At 35.9% G+C, this 14,979-nt stretch overlaps 1 protein-coding gene across 2 annotated transcripts in view; it reads left to right on the forward strand.

The window, feature by feature from the left end:
• LOC144964981 (solute carrier family 28 member 3-like) overlaps positions 1-13,206 on the forward strand; it is a 47,369-nt gene extending 34,163 nt beyond the window's left edge. For both annotated transcript variants that reach the window (XM_078899800.1, XM_078899801.1), the window contains exons 4-13: positions 1-87; positions 1,555-1,696; positions 2,432-2,620; positions 2,974-3,135; positions 3,761-3,886; positions 4,607-4,737; positions 5,329-5,497; positions 6,969-7,148; positions 7,611-7,791; positions 8,141-13,206. The exon at positions 1-87 is cut by the window's left edge and continues 149 nt beyond it. In XM_078899800.1, coding sequence (XP_078755926.1) covers positions 1-87; positions 1,555-1,696; positions 2,432-2,620; positions 2,974-3,135; positions 3,761-3,886; positions 4,607-4,737; positions 5,329-5,497; positions 6,969-7,148; positions 7,611-7,791; positions 8,141-8,289 — 1,516 coding nt within the window. In that variant the 3' untranslated portion in view covers positions 8,290-13,206. The remainder of the gene's footprint in view (positions 88-1,554; positions 1,697-2,431; positions 2,621-2,973; positions 3,136-3,760; positions 3,887-4,606; positions 4,738-5,328; positions 5,498-6,968; positions 7,149-7,610; positions 7,792-8,140) is intronic.
• Positions 13,207-14,979: the final 1,773 nt, after the last annotated feature.

The raw sequence follows: 14,979 nt of genomic DNA on the forward strand, positions 1-14,979 counted from the left end.
CGTCAGCGACAAGTTTGGGGATTCCTTGACGTCATGCTTTGCACCCATCGCTAAGGCCATCAGCAATAAATGGCACATCCTGAAATGGTCAGTTTTGATCAATGACCGGACAAAGCGTTACGATCTTGAATCAGTGCTTATGGTTTTCCTCGGATCCGAGGAAATCCGCGATTTTTGAATCAAATGAGAAATACGATTCAATAGTCTGATGTCACGCCCCCTGGCAACGGCGGCCATCTTGGTTCTAAACAAAGAAAATCATTACGTTATATTTTTCATGCTGGCTAGAACTTTTCATATGTCTTGTGATCAGAATGTGTAAAAGTCAAAACATGATCAAATGTATGTGTTTTTTTCCCTCTGGATACGCTTTATACTCGCCGGAGAAATATTTCATACGGGCGTCCGCCATTGTTCCGATAGTTTAGAGCCAGTGTTACTAAGTTACCATGTGTCATTAGGAAGGAAGTGACGTTTCGACTATTGAATCCTATTTCCTCCTTTAAAAAAAACATCACATTCCCCCCAAATATCAATTTATTAGCAGTGAGAGACTTAACTCACTCAATCCAAGAGATTTTTGCTACTTTTCGAAATTGGAAAAAAATTGTATTAAAAAATGAGCATGTACATGTACATTAACATGCAATAACTAAAAACATAACCTTTGATACTACGCCTATAATTTGTCTCAGAAAAATGTAATAAATAGGCGTGGGGTAAAAGTAACCCGGGTAAACTGCGGATATAGTCGGTGTCAGGGTTGAGTGAGTTAATGTGTGGTTGAACTAATACGTACAGTTCCCCACTCTTCAGAAGTTAGCTGGAGTACCAACGGTGATTATATGTCTCAATTGTTCTAAAGTAGAGGGCTAATGCAGACAAAATGGGGCTTATAGGCAAGTCACCATCAGCACTGCAGAATAGAAAGATGGAATGTATTGATGATTCAGGAATTCCATGAAATATGGGGGGACGCCATATTTGAAGGACGTGACGTTTTGGATGGTTTGATCATGAATTGGAAGTTCTGACTTTGACTTAGATATGGAAATCCATTTAGTGACAGATGGTGGCTTGCTGATGTCATTTGTTGTTGTTGTTGTTGTTCTTCTTCTTCTTCTTCTTCTTCTTCTTCTTCTTCTTCTTCTTCTTCTTCTTCTTCTTCAACTACTCTTATTATTGTGATGTGGTTGTTGATTTATTTTGTATCGTAGTTGGACGTCAATGTCTATAGGTATAAACAGTGTAAAAGTCATAATATGGGATTGGGGGTGGGGGGGTAGACATCAATGTCTATGGGTATAAGCAGAGTGAAAAAGTCATAGGGGATGGGGGTGGACATCGTCTATGGGTATAAACAGTTAAAAAGTCATTGGGGGGGGGGGGGGGTATCAATGTCTATAGATATAATTGTTAAACAGTCTTAGGGGATGGGGGGTGAGGGTGGACATCAATATCTATAGGTATAAACAGAGTGAAAAATTCATAGTATGATTGTAATTGTATGATGTCAATCTCCAATTAGGAAACATTTCTTTGTCCTCGTTCCAGGATGTGTTACATGTTACCTGTGGTAGGCGTCGTGGTCATTATTGGTATCTCAGCAGAACAGAACAGTTCCAACCTGATGTCCCTGGTTGGATGGCTCTTCTTCGTCTGCCTCCTACTATTCTGCTCAAAAGCACCCAAGAAGGTAACCCTTGCTTTGTTTTAACTTCACATTTCCCTAGTGGAATCCATCATGTTGTAACAATCACACATCTTGTTGCAGGGGAAAACTGAATTAAAAGTTTTGTTGAAAAACAAAATGAAGTTCTGTGATTACACCACTTGTATGCCTACGATAACTCTTTACTTTGGATTTTGTAAGATAAATATATTATGCATCAAATTTGTCAATGACCACTGAACCATTTGTCACTAAAAGCATTAACATTTTAAATGGAAAACCTTGGAAAAACATATAAGGCAGCTATAAACAACAAGCTGTTATCAAAGCATGAAGATGCGTCTGTTTGACAATATATTTGTATGTCATTGGAAAAGTGTGATACAATGTCTCATTGTCATTTATAAAATCTTTCATAAACTGTTAAATGGGGATCCCGATAGCTCAGTTGGTAGAGCACTCGTTTCACAAGCAAAGATGCCAAGATCGATCCAGGGTGCAGTCAACATTTTTTTTCTGTCCACTCAGTAGTGATTGGGTAGCTGATTCTGTCAGAGCTCTCGGAAAGTACTTTGTGATAGACAAGAGTCCTATCCAAAGGATAGCAAACTATTGCTATGTTGTCCGTTTCACCCTATAGAAAAACTCTGGCTTTATATTTATTTACTTTTTTTTTTCAATTCATTGTCATCAAACAAAAACATCCATTCACAAATTTCTCACTTTTCTCCCCATTTCTTCGTTCCATCACCGTTTCAGATCAACTGGCGACCAGTGTTGGGCGGCTTTGCTCTCCAATTTTACTTTGCTGTTATAATCCTGAAATGGAGTGTCGGCTACAACTTGTTCCACACCATTGGCTCCATGCTCAGGACTTTCCTCAGCTACACAGACGCCGGGTCTAAATTTGTGTTGGGGAGCTTGAATGAGCACTTCTTCGCATTTAGAGTGAGTTTGTTAAAAGAAAAATTTAAAAATCAACTTCAAGATAGAACTACATATGAGACAGAATGTTTCGTGTTCAAAACCCTTCTTCAGTCAATTTGACCAAAAAACCCCAATAAAACAATAAATACATTACTTTTTAAAAAAAAAAAAACAGATCGACAACAGAGAAATATTCGTTACAGTTTTATTAATTTTTGTCTATTTTTCATTTTTGTTTATTATTTTCTGTATAGAAACAGCACAACGTTGCTAAGAATAATAAAGATTTTTAAACTAATCGGTTACCTCTCACCTAAAACCACAGGAAAGAGCAGCAGCAATAATAAGAATATTACACAAAATTTCTCACCTAGGTCCTTCCAGTGATAATCTTCTTCAGTTGTGTCATCAACATGATGTATTACCTGGGCGTCATGCAAGCCATCATCAGCAAATTGGCTTATGTGATGAGGATTACGCTGGGCACGACGGCTGCTGAATCTATGTGTGCTGCTGGGAACATCTTTGTAGGACAGGTGAGATAAAGGCTCTTCCGATTTTTCTAAAACTTTAAAATTTAAATCTGAGCTTTTATATAGTGCAATATCCACCAAACATGCTCAAAGCTTTTTACAAAGGCCAACAGCATCACCTAACATGTAGGATGAGACATGGCGCCTGTTAGGCGATATTACAATTTCTTTTCCCGACGGAGACAATGCTGTTAATGGCCAAATACTCATTTTACACCTGAGTACGGTGAGAGAATTTGAGTGAAGAGCCTTTTACAAGGACTCAAGTAAAGAGCCTTTTCCAAGGACTCAACTATGCGCCAAGCGAGGCTCAAACCCAGGATCTTCCAATCCAAAAGCGAGTGTCATACCACTAGACCACGTAGCCAATTTCTCTCTCTTTAATTTGCTAAGTTATGTAAAAGTTAATCATATATTTTTTTAGTACCATTTATTTTATTGTATTTATTCATTTACTTATTTACACTTCCACTATATAATTTCTATTTGTAAAGAGTATTTCATTTATTTTTATTTTGTTTTTCTCCTCCCATTGTTAATTTTCATTTAAAATGGTGTCAGTTTATCAGTGAGAGACAAAATAAAGAGAATAATGTCGTTGATTAAGTTTGTATTGAAAATGTTCCAGACGGAGGCACCAATTCTGATTCGTCCCTTCCTGGCCTTGATGACCCGGTCAGAGCTGCATGCCATCATGGTTGGAGGGTTTGCCACCATTGCTGGAGCTGTCTTGGCTGCTTACATCATGAAAGGGGTAAGCATTGATTTACGACGTGCACTGCTTATTTGAAGGTCTGATAACCCAATTCATTATGGGCTCATTGTTCTTATAGAAATCTTTAAAAATGATGCAAAATATATTCCATTACAATGTTAAACAAGGGCCATAATTGTATTCGGATGTCATACCTTCATACATGTACACATCAATTTCCACCATTTGTCTGTGAAGTCCCGGGTTTGATAATTTTTGCCATGATGAGTCATCTAAATCATTCAATATTTGAAGGACGAGTTTTTTGGCCAAATTTTTTAATGTGTTTTTCCAGAGTACGGCAGAAGTCATTGTGTGTGTTCTTGTCAATAGAATTCTGTAGCTAGAATGGACAATATCCGACAAGTCAACGGGTCAATAGAATCAATTTTCACTCACTTAATCGGGATTCCATGCTTTTGTTTTCAATTCTTAAATTTTTATTCAATGGAATTGTCGTGCTCAAAGGAATAAGAAGCATCTAGAACCAAACTTCTTACTTATTGGTTCCTTGGCAGAACAAAAGGCGCCAAACTTTTTCTTAAAACTTTATAAAATTTGATTTATTTGTTTTTCTTTGAACTTTTGACATTTTTCAATTCCAATGGTCGATAGTAAAGATTTGATTTTGGGCTTTGAGAAAAAGCATCAATGATGCTCACGTTTTAAAGATTTGATATTAAAATCTTTCCCCTCTATTTCTCTCTTTGTTTGTATTAGGTCCCTGCCACTCATTTGTTGACAGCTTCTGTGATGAATGCACCAGCTGCGCTCGCTGTCTCCAAAATCCTGTACCCAGAACTGGGAAAGAGTAAAATCAGCAAAATGAACCAAATCATGAGAGAAAAGCAGTAAGTCGGATGAAACAGAAAACATTGATTAACCAGACGGCAAAGATGAAAGTTTTTCACAGCCTTGGTGGAATGATTTTAGTTTTAATCCATTTGGAGTGCTAAGAGAAAAAAAAAAAGAAAACAATAGAACTTGATCATTTGTCTTATCACAATTCCACTTAACGAACTCAAAGCGCTTTACTAGGGGTCCCCTAGCCAACAGCAACTTGTAACATGTAGAACGAGACATGATGCCTGTTAAGTGATATTACAGTTTTAATCCTGTTAAAAGCCAGGTACTCATTTTACACCTGGGTATGGACACAATGGTGAGAGAATTGAGTAATGAGCCTTTTCCAAGGACTCAACTATGTGTCACTCAGAGTGGGGACTTCCGATCTGAAAGTGAGTGTCATACCATTAGACTACATAGCTGCACAAATATAACTTATTAATAGAGTATATGTGTGTGTGTGCGTTCATGTATGTAAGTGGGTCCTGTCTATCTATGCCTATTACTTTATTCTTTTTGGCATTCATTTTATTGCTTGTTTTGATTTTTAAAACATTTTAAAAAATACATCTCTTGTCCCTTTTCTATCCCATCAGGTCGTACAACAACGTGATTGAAGCAGCTGCTGCTGGGGCGTCGTGTGCCATCTCTCTAGTTGCCAATGTCGCCGCTAATCTGATTGCCTTTGTGGCTCTACTCAGCTTTGTCAACAGTGCCATTTCCTGGTTTGGCTCCTTTATCTGTGTCCCTGAACTCAACTTTCAGGTTAGTGGATGTAGAGCCATTAAAACCTGAAACCAAGAATAGCAAAAGATAATTTACTCATTTATAATCGTTACTCCCTTTGAAATGTTTGGTTCATGGAATGCCCTCAATCAGTGTAATTTATTACTACATTCCGGATTAACCGAAGTTTGTTTAAATTAATCAGTGACTTTTATCTAGAATTAATTCCACTTCTTGGTAACTGAGTTGCAATTATCCAGAGTGCACTGTATTAATATTATTATGATTGATTCAAGAATTCCGTGCTTTTCACCTAACCTTATATCACCCACTGCCTCAAGATGGAAATTTTTAGTAAGAATTTAAATTATAAAATTTGACATACAAAAAATGTAAACGTTGCATTTGTCAAATTGTTGATTTTTTATTCAATTGTCCGTGTCTAGTAGATCAAGCCAGATTGACACAGTGGGAAATAGACCTGATTTGTGTATAGTTGATCAGGTGTTGTATACACGATTAATGTGCCAACTATGAAAGGCATCTGAGAACTTTTCCCACAGTTCAAACCCCTGATTGAACACTATCGCTCTTTACACAATTTTTACACCTTATTGGAGTGGGACAGAAATTTCATCTTGTACCACCTCCCATCAAAAAAGAAAGAAAAAGGGGATAATAACACATCAGCCCTCTCAAAGACTATATGAATCAACTAATAACTATGTCAAAAGCTCATCTTCCACCAAGAGAAATTATAAAGAAAAAAAATAAAATTGAGCTTTTATATAGCGCAATATCCACTAAACGTGCTCACAACGCTTTACAAGGGGTCCCTGGCCAACGTCAACGTTTAACATTTAGGACATTAATGAAACCTGTTAGGCAGCGGGTGGTTGGATGGGAGCATCACCCTTGAATCATATACCTATGATGTTCGCATGGGTGTACGATCCGATAGTGATGTCGTTTCTTCTTCTCTTTACTAGCCTATCCTGCTTCTTTGGTTTGTGATTGTATTTTTGACAGGGGATATTTTTTTTCTCTGTAAATCTTCTGCCTGTTTGTTCTTGGTTATTTATAATTTAGCTTATGATATCTTTAGGTTATGATTTTGATTAACATTTGTACTATTTTTGTTAGATTGCTTGTTTTTTTGTTTCAGCGGTCTCTCATATAACCTCAATTGTGTTGGAAGAGACCTAAAGCAACAAACAAACAAAAAACCTGTTAGGCGATATTTAAAAAATTTTCAGACAGAGACGATGCTGTTAACGGCCAGGTACTCATTTTACACCTGATTACAGTGAGAGAATGTGAGTAAAGAGCCTTTTCCAAAGACTCGACTATGCGCATAGCGAGGCTCAGATTAAGGATCGAAAGCGAGTGTCATACCACAAGCCACATAGCAGCACAAATGATAAAGCACTGAAAGCAAGTCAGGTAATCAACTTTTTAAAAGAAGGTAAATGCAATATTTATATTGTTTTTTTAATTTCTAATCCATCAGATGATTTGTCATTATGCTTTGATGCCCCTGGCCTACGTGATGGGTGTAGATTGGGAGGATTCTGGTTATGTGGCTGAGCTGATTGGGATCAAAACATTCCTCAACGAATTCTATGCCTATGACAAACTTTCTGAGTTCATTTCAAATCGTGAGGATTGTGCCAAGGGACCGATGATCTCGGTGAGTCTGTATGATTTTCTGGACACTTGAGTGAAATTTACTCTTTTTATCAACTTCCTTAAATACCATTTAAAATTTAGAAACGTATTGTAAGAGTTATAAATATTTTATAAAACAGAACTCCTTTGAATTGTTGTGTAGAATGAATATATATATATATATATATATATATATATTTTATATATATATATATATATATATATATATATATATATATATATATATAATCAAAACATCCGCCAGTCGAATATAACTTTGAATGGTTTATAGTCTGATTGATAAAGCTACTAATAAAAATGGCTGGCTAAAATCAATAACAAAAGATGAGTGACGTCAATTTCATTCCTTCTATATCCTCATGACAAATAATGTAGAATGAGGTAATCTGCTGGAAAAGTAAAAGATGTGTATTATGTTTTACCCAAGGATCCTTGGTTTTACCATAATTGATTCCATTTCCAGATCCGTTCAGAGACGATAGCAACGTACGCCTTGTGTGGTTTTGCCAACCTGAGCTCCATCGGGATCCAGCTAGGTGGTCTTGGACCCATGGCTCCCAACAGACTAGGAGACTTTGCACAAATTGCTGTTAGTGCTCTTCTCGGCGGCGTGGTCACCAACCTCATGTCTGCTTGTGTTGCTGGTAAATAATAGTTTTTTTTGTGTGTTATGGTTTGAAGAGCTCTTCAACGAACTATGTTTTCAGGAAGCATTCAATGCAACTTGAAGATTAAAAAATAATTTTTTGTGTAAGACAATTTTTTTTTTTTTCTGTTAATGTCTGTGACTACAAATTTGCCATTTGATATTTGCAAACTGAGCTAGGATGAAGTGACTTGCTCAAACGTGTAATCGAACTCGATACCTTTCGGGTATGAAACAGCGACTGTGCCGCTGGGCCACACCGACGCTAAAATGAACTTTGTTAGATTACCATGAGTTTACTGCGAACAAAAATGTGAATGTAGCTTCCATTTGTCTCTTCTCCTCAGGTTTGCTCGTTGTTGATGTTGGATCAAGTGTATCAGCCTGTCTAAATGCCACAGTTATTCCTGCCATCAATGCCACCTACCTAGTCAATGCCACAGATCTTGCTGTCAATGCCAGCACTGCCATAGTCAATGTCACAGCCATTATTTGAGCGTCAATAGCTTAGGATTCTGGGATTGGTGTTGATTTTTTTACAACTGATTCATGGACCACGCCGTAACAATTGTAGATGGTTTTTACATCATGTTAACCAGAAGACAATTGTGCCTTTACCTCTGACCAAGAAATCAAAGCATTGAATTGTATTCTGGTTTAAAAACCAATATTATCTCCCCTTTATTCTGTACATTTATTTTAGCGAATAAGCATCCCACGTACAGGCTAGAAACTAAAATTGTTTCAATGCTCTATCTGTTTGGTTGGCACGATGACCTGTTAGGGTTTGGAATGTATTTTTGAGTCCATGTTTGATCTTCCCTATATTTTCATTTATACAAAAGTTGGATTTTGAAAATCGGAGGAAATGGGGTTTTGTCCCCAAGAACTTGTCTTGTTATTTTATTTTACCGTAGATTTGATTGACTGACATTGACAATTGGTTTGAAGTCATCCATCCTTGACCTTAGCTTCAAGCCAGTCTATTTATTCTCATGCGATGCTGCTATAGATTATTTATTGATAGAATCGTCTGATTTTGACCTTGTTGCATTTTTCAATCTATGACATTTTGTCAATTGTTGATGCAATTCATAATGCATTTTTTACTCGTTAGCAAAAGTGAAATACATTTATTTCTCTCCCTGTAACTTTATTGCTATCCAACTGTTGGATGGTTGTCCCTTCTATCATCAAATCAAATGTCCCTTGTGGTGGATGGAATTCACCTTATTACAGGGGAATGTTAGCCTCCAGGGATAGTGAGCTCTATGGTCCATATTCTTGCTTTCTCCTCTTTTTAGAAATTTCAATTGTCCTTCCCATATGGCTCTTGTGTCCTTGATGTGGAATGGAAAACCATTTGGTTCCACTCGATTACAGATGAGACTATTTTTAGATTTTTACTTTATGCGTGTTGTAAACATTTATTTGAGCGAGTCCCTTTGGGCAGAATTCCTGTGTCAGTGTCAGTGTGAGACTAGACACAAGGGGATATTACTCTATTATAATTGTCTCTTTATCTGGATTTGACTCATACTTTTTGAGTGCTCTCTAGAATCGGTAAGGAATTGTTGTTTGTATCTTTTGTTGTTTTTTGTGTGATAATTATTTCCCCTTTATTTTTTTAGATGCGTGCAAGTGCTAAATTATTTTTACAATTCTATGAATATTCTTTCTTTTTCTTTATCATGGGCTTTGATCTGATCTTCAAGATTTTAAATCCACGGTAAAGTTAAATACAATTTAGTATAATATATTTATTAATAAATAAATAGGTTCATATATTTATATATATATGTCGACAGCTTTTGTCAATGGATTTAAGTCCACATTGAATATGAAAACAATGCATGACATGGAATAGTTTTGGCAACGTACTGATTCAGCATGACAACTAACAGATTTCATCTAGAGGACAGATTTTTTTTTTGAGGCCACATATGGCTAAATTAGGATTTTCTGATTAAATTTTCAGAGGGAATTAATTAAACTACAGTAGAATCCTGATAAGTCAACACCTCTGGACCAGAGAGATTGGTTGACTTTAAAGCAATGCTGATTTTTATCCATTATCAATGGAACAGATAGAGAACAGAAAATTTCAACCAGCACATGAGGTTTTTACTTTAAATAATTGACTTTAAATAGTGTTGATTTTATATGGATTCCACTGTATTGTTATACAGATACAAATAAGGTCAGAAATCAGAAATTTTTGGGTGATACAAATTTTTTTACCTTGAAATTTGTTTGTTTTTGTTTTTTGTTTTGGTGGAAACATTGACTAAGACTGTGAGAGACCAGATGGCGTGTCGGTGTCCAGAGAGGTCTGGCACCTCCAGGATTGAAACATCTAATGCTCGATTCCTCTGAAAAACTAATTTTTGTCCTTATGCTGCCAGGTGTTTTAAGGTTTTGTACCGTGGACTCCATCGACAATAAGATTCTATAACAGAGATGCTGCTTTTTTTTCAAACAGTATTGATTGTGATGACAGGAACAAGGAGCGATATCTTTGGAATGTATTGGAAAAATTGTTAAATAATGTAGATATTTTCACAGGGATCCAAGTAAATGTGTATGGGGAGGTTTCATTCCAATTTTCTATCAACGATATCGTTCTGGGTGGGGTTTCTGACCTCCCATAGTGGGCAGGGAGGTACTTGTTGTCTTCTATCAACGATATCGTTTTATATCGTGTCTGTTGATGATTAGACAAAATAGGACCCTGTTAAGTTGTTCTATTGATTTCAGTTACTGCATAATATAAGGGAAACGGTATAAGGAATTTAATTTAATTCAACAGGTTTTCTCTTTGTACAATCACTTGTTATTTCACGTTGTTTTATATTTGAAATGTTTAGCCGATATGGAAATTTACATGAACATTTCTAGTTCAAATCTCATGACTTGATCTGTTTTGGTTTTTTCTTTGTTTTTTTGACAAGACTCATACAATTCATGTTCACTCATTCCCTCTTCCCCCTTCTCAAAAGAGAATTAGTCCGAGTACTGCCAATTTACAACTTTTTATAGTATTATTAATATATTTGTCCACGACAATTTTTAATCACATTACAAGAATTATCACCATCACTGCCCTCATATCATCTTCCGATTTCACTCAGTATTTATTACCATCATATCATTGTCCATCCAAATTCAGTTTTATGACAATCTAAATTTATAAACTAATCAGAGTTAAACTCCCAAACTACCCCCACCCCCTCCCCGTTTCCATAAATTATTTTGTAAATAGTTATGTAAAAATTAAAATTATTCCATGATGGCTATTATATTGTCTTGTGACTTGTGGTCAAATTGTAAAAAATGAAGTCATACATTATGTCCTCTTATTCCAAATAATTCATTCATCTTTCAGAGAGGTTTGTATGATTTAATGTCCAGTGACAATGTCAACTTTCTATTTCTCTACGTGAATCTTTTTTCCTTTTCAACACAGACAGGTCAGGGAATTAACAGAAAATTTCAATTATGAAGAGCAGAGTTAATGTCACGATGGTGCTTTGTGTCACACTTTTCCCTGAACTAACTTATTACTTCTGCTACTATTACTACCACTGCTACTATTACTATCACTACTACTACAATTACTACCACTGCTACTATTACTATCACTACTACTACCATTGCTACTATTACCAGGCCTGTAAATCTTCCGTCTATTGTTGGATTTCCGACAGTACGAATTTGCCCTATAAGTGCTAATATTTTTTTAAAAAGAAATAATAGTAAAAATAAAATTCGTAACGTCAAAGAACAGAACCAATAAAAAAGAAAATAAGACTTTTATTTCGTTCCTCAAAAAAATTAGATTTTATTCCGTTTCAAATGCCGACTTAAAAAAAAAAAGAACTTTTTATTTGTCGCATCAAAGACAAAACAAAACTTGCAGTCTATCAGTTGGCTATATATTATCATGCCACCTACACGCTCCGCTAGACGTGGATGTATTCTTTGCCTGGCTACTGTGCCACAGCCAGCGAGAGAGGTTCGCGCGAGTCGTCTTCACACACACACCTAGTCAGTAAATAACGCACGCACAGAAGTGTGTCGAACCGGACTGGAAGGCTTCTCTCTATTTTTCTACCAACACACATGCATATCTCCGGTTCTCATATCTTTTTCTCTATATTTTATTGGTTCCGTCCGGATGTGAGACGGAAAAAAATAATAATGCGAAATAGTTATTTTTCTTCGAAATATATATTCTTCTTGGAAAGCTCTCACACGACCGCACCACATCCTCTTCTTCTTCGTTGTCGTCTTCTTCTTCTTCTTCTTCTTCTTCTTCTTCTTCTTCTTCTTCTTCTTCTTCTTCTTCTTCTTCTTCTTCTATAAGGATTAATCCAAATAAACGAAAGAATCAGCGTAAACATTTAACACAAACAAGAGCGAAGATACGCAGCGTCCAGTGTCAAGCACGAGATACACATCCTTCAAAAGGGTAGGAATTCATTTAATTTTACAACTAACTCAGACCTGGGCCCTCAAATAATTGGGGGTTTTTTTGGTACCATAAAATAAGGACCTTGTTATAAATAAGTAGGGGAAAGTGACATGATTTCACTTGTCAATTGACGTGTCATACCTGTGTTGTGTCCATATTTTTGTCCTGTTGTGCCTGACCTCCAATAGTGGGCAGGGAGGTACATGCTGTGTCGTCTATCCCCCCATACCCGTTTTCCAATTGTTTCCTGTCGTCTTGGTATGAGATTACTTAGTTTTGTCCAGACCCTGGCCAGAATCCTTGGCTGGGAGGGAAAGTCAAATTTATAATTATAGTTTTGGGAGATGATATTTTTTTCCTTGTAAATCATCTCTCTGTTGTGCATTGTATTATGTTTAGTTTACATATTATATAATTTGATTTGTAAAAATTTGAGTGTATTCCTCTTAGTTGGGACCTGTGCTTGTGTTTGGATGAGACTTTTAGGTGATCTCAGACTAAGTACTTTGACAGTGTGCTCTTGGAATCTACATCTGTTTCCTATTTGAACAAGTTCCCCTTTGTCTTACCTTTTCTTGGGTGCTTTAATTGTAATTCTAGAACTTTTTACTATCCCATTTTCTTCCTTTTACTGGCGCTGATATGACCTTAATGTGTTGCAAGTAAAACCCTTAAAAACAAAACATCAAAACAAATTGTCCTGTTGTCTATTTTCGCGTGTTCAAAAAGTTCCGACAATTTTTTCACCAACCATTTACAGGTCTGTATTACTACAACTACTACCACAGCTACTATTACTATCACTACTACTACAAATATTACCACCACCACTGCTGCTATTACTACCACAACAAACACTAATATTATGAATAATAATATCAAGCGATCCAGAAATTCCACACCATATAAACATTAAAAGTCATATTGTTTCGTAAAAGCCATTTCAGCTTTTTCTAGTGAATGTTGAGCTCTATTTGAAGCATCTGTTATTTGAGATCCTAGAATTATAACTGGTGCCAGGGTTAAGGCAATTCACTGTAGGTTGTTCTTTCCGGTCTTGCTGAGAAACTTCTGTCCATGCAGGCCGAGGCACCATGCAGTTTCTGAAAGACTAGATTGATTTCACTGGCTTGCTAATTCATCTGATGTATCATTCTCTGGGTTACCCCAAAGATCTTGCTTATAGGAACAAACTCAAAATGTTCACCGATTTAAAGAGAATATTGAGCAAGGATTCTAAAGCTGGAAGACTGGCTTTTTAAAAATCTTCCGGCTGACATTGATTGAGATATAAATATAAATTTGTGCCTTGGAAAAAAAAAAACGCTTAACAGCATAAACCAAAATTGCTTGGGAGCTCAGTTCTGTAAACCAAAAAATGTTGGTGACTTGACTGATATAACATCCCACAACTAAGAGTAAACAAATCTCCAGTATACATGTATATATTTACGTTTCTGTAAATATTTCAAATTGAGTGAATGGTGTAGCAACTTCTGGATTGCCTAATACTAATAATGGTATTTGAACTTGCCTAAGAAAAGTTTCTCTTTTAATATAATATTTTTTATTTTTACAGCCAGACACCTAATTTTGATTATTGAAGTTTGAGAAATAGATGAATATATACAGAACTGCCACGCTTCCAATTCCCATTCAGTATTGTAGTACATCGGACAGTTCCAAAATAATCCACATTTGCCTATTTGCCAATATTTACCCACCACGACACAAGGAAATTAATGTTGTTTCTGTGTCATTTTGACAGCTGCTTTTTTTTTTTTTACTCCTTTTCCGGTTTTTTTCCAATAATAATCATTTAAATAAAGAGCCATTTCTTATTTGGAATAATGTGGAAAGGAAGAAAAGAATAAATCTTTTATTTGCACTCGACCATCATAGGTGTAAGTTAGTGATAATAATACAAGTGGAAATTTGAAAATGTTAATAGCACGAAAACTGCTGTCTAGGTGGGGGTCCTGGCCTCCCATAATGGGCAGGGAGGTACTTACTGTGTCTTCTATCCCCCTATATCTGTTTTCCAACATGCTTTCTGCTTTGTCTTGCAATGAGATTACTTGGTTTGGTCCTGGCCCTGGCTGGGAGGGAAGCAGTCAAATCTATAGTTAAGATAACATTTTTCGTCTTGTAAATCATCTCTGTTATGCATTGTATACACCCAAGGAATACACTCAAATGTTTATATATATATATATATATATATATATATATATATATATATATATATATATATATATATATATATATATATATATATATATATATATATATATATATATATATATATATATATATATATTTGTAAACATTTGAGTGTATTCCTCTTAGTGGGGCCCTGTGCTTGTGTCTGGATGAGACTTTGGTGATCTCAAACTAAATACTCTGATAGTGTGCTCTTGGAACCTACATCTGTTTCCTATTTGAACCAATTCCCCTTTGTCATACTTTTTTCTTGGGTGATTTAATTGTAATTCTAGAACTTTTTACTATCCCATTTTCTCCCTTTTTACTGGTGCTGATATGACTTTAATGTGTTCAACAAGTGCCTAAAAAACCTCAAAAACAAACAAAAAGACAACATTATCTTAGTCATAGTCATTGTTCAAGGCTCTGGTGACACCTACAGACCTGGTGTCACCTATAGACCTGTTATTTTTTTATTGTTATAGATAGTTCGAAGATGATGTCACT

Source organism: Berghia stephanieae, chromosome 2 (assembly GCF_034508935.2).
Source record: "Berghia stephanieae isolate SIO BIC M18660-M18661 chromosome 2, UCSD_Bste_1.3, whole genome shotgun sequence".
Taxonomy (NCBI): domain Eukaryota; kingdom Metazoa; phylum Mollusca; class Gastropoda; order Nudibranchia; family Aeolidiidae; genus Berghia; species Berghia stephanieae.